Source organism: Ruditapes philippinarum, unplaced genomic scaffold (genome assembly GCF_026571515.1).
Source record: "Ruditapes philippinarum isolate M1 unplaced genomic scaffold, ASM2657151v2 ctg331_1_1_1_1, whole genome shotgun sequence".
In the NCBI taxonomy this organism is placed as follows: domain Eukaryota; kingdom Metazoa; phylum Mollusca; class Bivalvia; order Venerida; family Veneridae; genus Ruditapes; species Ruditapes philippinarum.
The window spans coordinates 1,989-13,233 of NW_026855427.1; the positions used below are offsets into that span (position 1 = coordinate 1,989).

General features: G+C 29.3%; 1 protein-coding gene across 1 annotated transcript; it reads left to right on the top strand.

Moving 5' to 3' along the window:
- Nucleotides 1-382: 382 nt before the first annotated feature.
- LOC132743282 (uncharacterized) lies at nucleotides 383-4,003 on the top strand (the record flags this gene model as incomplete). Its single annotated transcript, XM_060731814.1, is given in 2 exon segments — nucleotides 383-1,293; nucleotides 1,620-4,003. Coding segments are annotated over 2 exon segments (1,377 nt in total). The 3' UTR covers nucleotides 2,961-4,003.
- Between the last annotated feature and the right edge of the window lie 7,242 nt (nucleotides 4,004-11,245).

Here is an 11,245-nt window from a genome sequence, read left to right on the forward strand (position 1 = left end):
TTTCAGACAAGTAAATGGGTCACTGCCCTGATATAAAGATTATTTTTAAATTACTCAAACTAATTTTTAATCAGGCATATATTGCTCTGCCTTGAACCCCTTGTTTCTATATCTTGTCAGCGCAAATAATTATATCATTTATTTTTACCTTTTTAGGTTACCTGACAATTTATCATGAAGATACAGCTGTGTGCAGGACCTGCAAACTATTACCGGTATACCAAGACATTGTGAACAGCCGCAAAGATCAGCAAAATACCAGTTTTCATTTGAATGATATACTCAAGATAATGGATACAAAAAATTGTTGTGCAAAAACACACAACAATTTTTTAAGTATTGCTTATAAAATGGGGAAAACAATGAGCACATATTAACCTTTATTTAGGCATTTCCTGAATTAATAAAATCTGAAAATGGAACTGAGTGGAGAATCTGAACAAATGGAGAATATGATAAACAAACATATATCTCTTTATAAAAAGGACAATAAAGGTAATATATTTGAAGAAAACCTACATGTAGATGATGTTCAGGGATATACAATAATGGAGGCTGATGACAATGACGATGATATTGACTTGACAACCTCGGGAGAGGAGTTAAAAAGTGAAGAATCTACTAAACAAGCAAAGGATATATTAATCAAAGATATATATTATTATAAAAAGTACAATCAAGATCTTTCATTTAAAGAAAACCTAGAGGACATTGAGGAATATATGGTTGTTAAGGCTGATGATAATGATGATGATAGCAGTAATAATGAGTTGAATGATAATGACCAGGTAGTTTTAAGTGATGGAACATTCTCTAAACAAGTATTTATAGCTCACAATGAAGTTAAATTAGAAGTGGACAAATCAGAATGTCTTACACATGTGAATACTGAGAAAAGTATTGTAAGTGACAAACAACAGATTGAATTATGCCTGTCCAAAGTTAGTGACTCTGATAAATGGTGATTGTTAAAACTGAAGACGATGTCATTCAACCAACTAGTGATCTACCTTATATGAAGCAAGAGGAACTTGCAGGAATCTTAGGATCTGTAAAGGAAGAAGTATTAGAGAGGTGTAATGAACTGGAAAATTCAAAGTGTCAAATTTGTGGACTTACTTTTACCAATTATTTGCAATATTTAGACCACAGACTTTTGTGTTTCCTAGGAAAGAACCAAGATATACAAGTAAAAGGTAGAAGGGATGAAACAGGTGACACTTCTTGTTTTCAAACTTCAATATTGATGAAACTGAGATGAAAAATGAAACAGTACCAACTGTTGAAACAGAGGTTGGTTCATAAAACTTATTCAATTATCAGGAATTACATAGAGTATTTTTTCTTTCATAAAAACATATTAAATTATCAGGATTGCAAAGTACTGTTGAGATGCAATGAACATTAACATTACAATGTTCAGTTCTTTGCATACAACATACTTGTTACAATTTGATAAAGACTTTCTCTCATATATTTGTTTATAAGAAATGTAGACATTTAAGATACATATAGTATGTAAATATTTGAATACAATGTCTTTACATGTAGGTATGGTAATGATTGTTGATGAATTATTAAAATTTCTCCGATGAAATTATTTACACTTCCATTTTAAGGTCGATGGTGATGATGACAACATCTTGAGGATGGAGCAGCCTGATAACATTAGAGATAACATCGCATATACTCAGATTTTGCCTCTGCGTGATGACAATAATGTTGCGATAGGCAACAATAATTTGCAGTCGCCAACGGCATATTCTCATGCTGCCATTAGCAACAACATTGCAGTTAACAACAACAGTGCCATTAGCAACAGCATACAATACAATCATCCATTACCACAGTTACTTATTCAAAACTCTTCTGTAGGAGAAGAAGCAGTTGAAGTCGAGGAATTCACATTAACTTGTTTCTATTGTAAAAAGATTTTCCCAGTCGAGGACAAAATATCATATATACAACATGTACAAGTGAAACATCTTAATGGAATGAATAGAATTTACAGAGCTGAATTTTTACGCAGTAAATTTGAAGAATTGAAAAGGTATTTTGAACAAGCAATTTGGCATGACTTGGGAATAATAGTAAAGATTTGTCGTCGTAAAGATTGCAAGTTTATATTTATTGATATGTCGTATATGATTAAACATGATCTTAAAGTTCATAAACACCATAAGTATGTATGCAGCATAGCTGATTGCCATAGAGTATTCAGTAGTAAAGGTCCATTGAGGTCTCATGAAATTGTTGATCACGCAAAGACTGCTACAATAAATAAGAATGAAGGTGATTCAAATGAACACGCTAAAAAAATTGATAACATTAAGCACTTCAAACAAACTTATGATGAAGTGAGTGATGGTTCACAATCTGCCAAGAAAAGAAGTATTGTTAATACTTTGACCGATTCAGAAAAATCTGTTCATAACAGGGAAAGTGATCAAGGGGAATTGCCTGAAATACCAAAGAAGAAAAATAGAAAATTCGCAAGTGATATTGATGATGAGGCTGTGAATGATTTTGATACGATAGACAAAGACATGGTTTACGATGAAAATGAAAAGGGAGACCCTTTTCAAAGGTATTTGTACAAGCATGTAGGACAGGCAGAGGAAATACCAAAACCAATCAAACAAGTTTCAAATCGTAAGAGAAAATGTAGACGGAAAGCAGTATCCTGTATGGAAGGGACAGATAAATGTAATAATATAAATGATAATTCAGTTAAATACCCATGTAGATATAACGGCTGCAGTATGGTATATATATCCAATGAAGAGAGAAGTGATCATGTGAAAAACTTCCATATAGTAAATATGTATAACGAGGTGAAGAGACAAAGGAAATTAACTTTCAAGTGTATGAGTGTGGGATGTGAGAAGATATTTGATACGAAGGAAGAAAGGAAACAGCATGTGCAGGAATGTCACATGCTTGGTAATGTTAAGTCTTAACCTATTTAAATTTCCTCAAATGAACTTGTTCAGCTTCCAATTTATTGAACTGTTCATCCATTATCAATTTTGTGGATATGTGAAGATAGAAAACTTAAGATGCTCGGCCAACATTATAAAACCTGGTCAGACTGCATGGATTGAGAAGTTCGTTTATTATTAATACAATATTAAGGGGAGTAAGGATTAAGCCTTATTTCTGTTAGTGACTTCCAGCATGAGAATTACATGATATTTATGGTGATGTTGTAGAATTGGTTATGTTATGTATAAAACAGGAAATACTTTATTTGGGATTTTGAATGTAAATACACTTTTCAAAGAAAACATTCAAGCTATTGCCACTGTCAAGTTGTTGTTTCAGTAACCGTCCAGAAACTTTAAAGTTTTCCATTATTATAATTTCTGAATGGATTGTCTTGATACTTGAACACAAAAACCTTTTGGACAAGACCTTCAAGTAGACAAGACTGAACTTGAGTCTTGACCTTTGAATTTTGTTTGATATTTTCTTTAATTGGCTATAACTTTGTTTTTTTATGAATGGGTTGTGTTCATTCTTGAACACAGTAATTCTTTTAGACAAAACCTTCAAGTAGACCAAATTGGTTTTTACCTTCACTCATCAATAAACTTGATTCATTTATGACCTTGACCTTCAAGGTCAAATGTAATGTTGAATTTTGTTTAATATTTTCTTTAATTGGCTATAACTTTGTTTTTTTATGAATAGGTTGTCTTCATTTTTGAACACACTAATTCTTTAAGACAAAAACATCAAGTAGACCAAATTGGTTTTTACCTTCATTCATCAATGACCTTTATTCATTTATGACCTTGACCATCAAGGTCAAATGTAATGTTGAATTTTGTTTGATATTTTCTTTAAATGGCTATAACTTTGTTTTTTATGAATGGGTTGTCTTCATTCTTGAACACAGTTATTCTTTAAGACAAAAACATCAAGTAGACCAAATTGGTTATTACTTTCACTCATCAATGACTTTGGCCTTGAAGGTCAAATTAATGAATTTTGCTCAATTTTTGTTGTAATTTGCTGTAACTTTGTTATTTTTGAATCTTCTAGTAGACTAGAGTGAACTGGACCTTGATTCATAAATAATTTTGATCTTCAAGGTCAAATGCTTGAATTTTGCTTGATTAATGCTATAATTGGCAATAACTTTGTTTTATATGAATGAATTGTCATGATACATGGACACAACAATCCTTTGGACAAACCTTTAGGTAGACCAAACTGATTATGACCATCATTCATTGATAACCTGAGGTCTTTGACGTTGAAGGTCAAATAATTGTAATGTCACAGTTTTTATGCCACCGCAATCTGCGATGCGGTGGCATATAGCGATTCACCTGTGTGTTTGTGTGTGTGTGTGTGTGTGTGTGTGTGTGTGTGTGTGTGTGTGTGTGTTATATAGATTATATAGTGAACTTAAAAAATCTTCTTGTGAAAAACTACTAGTCCAATTTCAACCAAACTTGGCAGGATTGTTCCTTGGGTGAAGGGCTTCCAAAGTTGTTCAAAGAATTTCATTCCATGCAGAAATCTGGTTGCCATGGCAACCAAAAGGAATTATAAGAATAAATTTAAAAAATCTTCTTGTAAAGACCCAAAAGGCCTAGAGCTTAGATATTTTGCATAAGGCATTGTCTGGTAGACCTCTAACAAGATTGTTCAAATTATAGCCCTGGGGTCAAAATTGGCCCCGCCCCGGGGGTCATTGATTTTCACTATGTACATATAGAGCGGGTGCACCTAATGCCGAACATGCTCCTAATTCCGACCAAAATATTATAATTCATTTAATATTTCATGTTTAACACAATTCAAAAAAGTGAAATCATTATTATAACGTCACTTTGTCTCTCTTTCCACCCGCACTATTTTGAATTCGCGGTTGTGTTGTTTGTTGTGATTTTGGGCATTCAAGGATTTACTTCAATTTTTGGTAAGACATTTTATTTATTAGCTAATTTTTTACAAATTTTTACTAATATCATAAAATATTGAATATTGATGCTTTAGTCAAATTCTTTGAAATCAATGATGTAGACAAAAATAAAAATCATGTGTGAAGCCCCTGTACATGTTTTAAGGTCCTATGAATGAATAACTGGCAGTGTTCGGAATTACATACTGAACTCACTGAATGTTCCAAATTCCGAACAAAAGTTGAAAGAGAATGATTCACCCATTGGACTCAATAACTACAGCAACTACTGTTGTTACAGCAGCTGTGACTCCTCCTGCATCAGCTGGTAAATTATTCGCCGTCGGATATTGTAAACGAATCTGTGTTTGATGAAATACCTACAGCTTCAAATGATCACCACTCCATCTAAGCCATTCACAGTCGTGTCTCTCTCAATGGAGCCGACTGATACATTAAACTGCCTTCATGTTTACTGTGACACCTAACATTACGACTGATTCTATTTCAACACCATCGAAATCTTCGGATGAATGTGTTCCTAAAGCAACAGACGAATCTATGTCACCATTTAGCAAACATTTAATATTCCCAAAGACTGAAACAAAGAACCAAAAGCACTTAAAATGATAATACCAAAAGCAACAGGGGAAAAGTACAGATAATGGTTGATCGAAAAAAAAAAGAAAAAAGAGAGAAAAGGAATTGAAAAAAAAAACAAAGAAACGATAGAGAGAACAATTACAAATAAACTCAAGAGAGCCAAAGAGCTGAAAGAAAAACGGATTGCACTCGAAAAGAAACGGAAGGATAGAGAAGAGGCGAAGAAAAAGCTGCGAGAACTGAAGGAGAAAAAGAAGCAAGAGACTAAACAGATCATAAAAGAAATTGAGGCATCCGATTCAGATGATAATATTGCAGTAAGTCCTACAAGCTGTTTTAAGTACAAAACACTTTATGAGGACTATATACAGTGCATAAATTGTTTCAGACGCTGTTTTTTCTTACTTGTGTTGCCGATGAACTTACGACTGCTCGGATGATCTTCCTTTTGAATGTAAATACTGTTAGTGTTAGTGCAATAACATATATTTCTCACAATATAGAAGATTACCTTGATGCAAACATGTGTTATATATTGTCGCTTAATAGTTTTGAATATATTGTTTGAAATCCTTATTTTTTTTCTGTTTGTTTTTGAAACTATATATTTTCGCTTTCGTTGACATTCAATACTTTTTGTTGCAGAAAATGAATATGTTAATAGAATAACATTTTAAAAAATACTTTGATGATTGACAAAACTCTTTTCTATTGTAGATTTGTGCCAATGTACCAAAATGTTGTGTATTGTTTACTCACATATTCATTTTAAAAAGTTGCCTCCATTTTTGGATTAGAACACCAATGTTCGGAATTCACTCATCATTCTGGTATCTAGGGGCAGTTGGTTAGATCTTGTTGATCGACGATAACGCCTTCTATTTGTATTCGTTAGGGTTCTATACTGGGCCAAAAATTGTTAGCAATAATTACTAATCTAGTAGAAGAGTTGTCTTCTCTCTTTAGTTTAAAGTGCTCATAATCCGACCGAGATAAAACGCGGCTTAAGTGTTCGGTAATAGGTACACCCCGCTCTAGTAAAAACTTTAAATACCTTCTTTGTAAAAACCAAAAGGCCTAGAGCTTAGATATTTTGCATAAGGCATCATCTGGTAGACCCTTACCAAGAATGTTCAAATTATAGCCCTGGGTCAAAATCGGCCCCGCCCCGGGTCATTGATTTTCGTTATATGTACAATATTAGTAAAAACTTAAAACACCTTCTTGTAAAGACCCAAAAGGTCTAGAGCTTAGATATTTTGCATAAGCATTGTCTGGTAGACCTCTACCCGATTGTTCAAATTATAGCCCTGGGTCAAAATCGGCCCCGCCCCAGGGGTCATTGGTTTTCCTTATATGTATATAGTAAAAACTTAAAAAAAAATTCTAGCAATTGACAAATGCTAGAGGTTAGATATCTGCATGAAACATTGTGTTGTAAACCTCTAGGCAAGATTGTTCAAATTATAGCCCTGGGGTCAAAATTTGCCCCCGCCATGGGGGTTATTGATTTCATATATACATATAGTAAAAAATCAAAAAAATCTTATTGTCTGAAGGTACAAGGCTTAAGAGCTTTAATATTTGTTAATAATTCATCTAAGGTACTCTACCAAAGTTGTTCAAATTTTTGCCCTCTTGTGTCAAAATTAGCCCCGCCCCTGGGAGCCATAGGTTTATCTTATATGTATATAGTTAAAACTTAAAAGATCATCTTTCTCTAAATTACAAAGGATTAGAGTTAAGATATTTTGCATGAAAGATGTGTAGTTACCTCTAGCAAGATTGTTCACAATTATAGCCCTGGGGTCAAAATTGGTTCCGCCTCGGGGGTCATTGATTTTCTTATTGTCCTAAGTGAAAAAACTATTGTGTATGAGGTTGATTGGCACAGCTTTGAAAATTTGAAACTGCGTGGGCATAGCTTTTTCTCAATGCAATTTGTTTTGCTTTAACTTGACTTGAACTTAATTCTGACCTAGAACGTAAGTCAAATGGAGTGAACTATGTACGAATTTGGTGATAACTTATTTATTTTGATTTGCTTTATACTTGGACGAGAAAACACATGACTACGAGGTAGTATTCAGTTGTGACTTTGTTCAATATGAAACTTGAATTTTAATATATATAGAAAATTAAAATTTTATGATAGGAGATACTCATTACATCTAAAATTATAATTCATTATCAATGATGTGTTTAAAATATAAGAATGAAGATTTAATATTATTATTATGTTTTAATAGTATAAACTTCAAGGAATTGAATATTAGTTAAAATAATTACAGAAAATAACTGAAAATTATATAGATACTTGATTTGACACTGATATTAAAGGAAACAATGAATATTGATTATATGAATTAAATAGATATGAAAATGATATAATTTATAATATAATTATTGCAATAAACAAAGATATATTAGTAGTTAATAAATATTAGTATAAAGTTAAATATGAAATAGAAAAAAAAAAATTAAGAATAGAAGATATAATATATATAATATTAATATATATATTTTGATAAATAAAGAATGAAGATATAACAATAATAAATATATATAAAAAAAAAAATATAATTATAAAATTATTAGAATAAATATAATAACTGAAAAAATAATAAATAAAGAGATATACTTATATATAAAGATATATAAAAAAAATATATGAAATATAGAATATAGTAAAATATTAATAATAAAAAAAAAAATAAAAAAAAAAAATAATAAAATATAAGATCTAAAAAAAGATATTAATTAAAATAATACAAATAGATATAATGAAGATAGATATATTAGATAATAATTAATGATACAGAAAATAATAGAGATATATATATATATAAGAAAATAAATATATATATATATAAGAAAAAAACAAAAGATAGAACGAGATATTATCACAAATTAAAAAAAAATATAAAAAGACGAAATAATGGATAAAGATAATAATAAAAAAATATAACTATAAATATATAGTATATGGAAATAAAGTAAAATGGAAATATTATATAAATAAAAATATATAAATAATATAAATTGTACTGAAAAAAAATAGAATTGGAGAATAAAAAAAAAAAAATAATGGATAAAGATAAGAAAAAAAAAATAAATACTAAAATATATAGTATATAGAAATACAATATATATAGAAACAGAGAGAAAAATAAATAAAGAGAGTATTAAATATAGAAAAAAAAAAAAAAAAAATGAAAGAATATATAATAAAATATATGATATAAATATATATAAATATAGAATAAGGAAAGATATATACAAATAATGATAAAGATAATAAGATATAAAATATAATATACAAGATTAAAAATATATAAAAAATATAGATTAATAGTAATAATAATCAATAGAACAATACTTTACAAAGAATTATTCAATCATCAAAGATATACAGTATATCATACAATTAAGAGCTAAGTGAAATAACCAAGAAAATAATAAAAAGACATAAAAAAAATATGAATAATAATAAATAAAAAATAGAAGTAATACCTACCCTAATATAAGATATGAACAGCAAATATCTAAAAGTTAGTCAAGTTTGTGTGGATATGTGGCTATTGTACTCAGAGATAAAATGGAAAAAGGGTGACAATCAACATTGAAATTTGCAGGAGCTCATTTTGACTGCAGTCTGATTTTCAATAAGAGGATGATGCAAAAGTTCAACGGTCCGTCGCACCTAGCACAGCTTTGCAGTACTCAATTTTCAACACTTTAAGTGCTGGAATACTTTACAAATGCCATACTAAAATGGACTGAAGTTACTTTTAGGCATATAAAAATTAACAACACTCGTGAACAGATCAGAGCCAAGCTATTAGATATAATTCATGTAAATATTGGATAAAAATAACAAGTAAATGTGATTTTTGAACACTTTTATTATCTTTTCTTAACATATTGTCCGTTAACATTGTGCAAATATACAGGGTAATGGTCTAAAATTGATAATTATTTTTAAGTAACAAAAATGTGATTGTTTCTGAAATATGAAAACTTAAGAAAACCTGAATTTTCTTATGCATAAATTGTGTCGTTTCTTACCCATTATTCTGCAGTATGATCTTTAATAATTAATATGAACGATATACACAGAAAAAATCTATATACAAAGTTTTAATACTGCACATGAGTTTGTTACGTTAATTTTTATTTGACAATCACAATGCTTAACATACATATACACTCGTCTAGTGCAAAGTTGTGAATAATTTATCATTTTTAACCAAGAGAAGAATGCAGTATTATAAATTTATTAAAAAAAAAAAATACAAAAAAAAATACATTTATTTTGAAAAAAATACAAAAAAATACAACACTTATCACAGATGAGCAGAGAATTTTGGCTAAGCCAATAATGAATTGTCATAAAATAATTGAAAATATTTAAAAATTTGTAATATATATTTATGCATATACATGAAAATAAAAATAAATATTTGTAAACTTTGAAATAAAATCTGTAAATATATAAAACTGTATTAAAATGTTTTAAAGGATAAACTTTTCTGGCATAAATTTGCAAGGATAAATGTGATTTGTTAAACACAACATTCCTAAAGATTGTGCCTTGAGATTAGTGATATTTCACTTGAATGCTCCAAATGAAAAATTCAATATTTGAATGAAATATTTATTTAACTCTACTATTAACTACAACAGTAACTGATGAGTATAAGCATTAATCAGTGAGATAAATTCTATATTACTCACTTTTCATAGTGAAATATTCAAAAATGCAGTGAATTTTCATCTCAGCATTTATTGCCATTAAATAAAAAAAAAAGCATTAAATTAAAAAGTGAAAATTTACTATATTTTACTTCTATAATTTCATTGCATTAGGTACATCATATGAAGGCAATATTTCAATCTATTTCTCCCTGTCGGATAAAAATTGAGTAATAACTTGATATCTACAGAATGTTGTCCTTTTATAAAATACATGAAACTGAATAATATCAAGCAGACTGTATTACACATTACATAAACAAGTTAACCAAAATAATAAACCATATGAAGATAAAATGTCAAGGATCTGCACACGACTCTTAACATAACGGTTTAAATGGACAAATAATTTATATTAAAATCATCAAATAACAAGCATGTCACAATAACAAAGATAGTAAAAAAAAAAAATATATATAAACGTATTTATAAAATTGTATATTATATTTATACACTTGTTTATTTTTACATCTTTTGCGATGTTCATAATGAGTTCCTATTGCTGTCAAATTAAAATTATTTTTTTTGGCCATGAACTTATCACAGAATTGATATACAGAATTAATACACAAAACAGTTCATGAACATAATTTATAGAAATTTCCTTAAATTTACTGCTTTTTAGTAGTTTGAAACTAAAATTGCTTTTGGTCGCTGGAATTTATGTTTTTTGGTAGTTGGAAACTGCATTTTGGTAAATGGAAAATGTGCAATTTTGTGAAGTTGGAAGAGAAGTTTTAATGCTGATGAAAAGAATACAATTTTTTTAATCACAATTTCTTTGACATTAAAAATATATTCGGAACACCCCGTATTATGATTGGCTTACCTACAACAAAATGTTCTCGTTTTAATGACATTGACTTAATTAACATCTTAATTTAAAAACTGGTGTACTTCCTATAAAACAATGTTTTGCCTATTTATTCAAAACTAATATATCTCCCTCAAACATTATCTCTCTGATCTTAT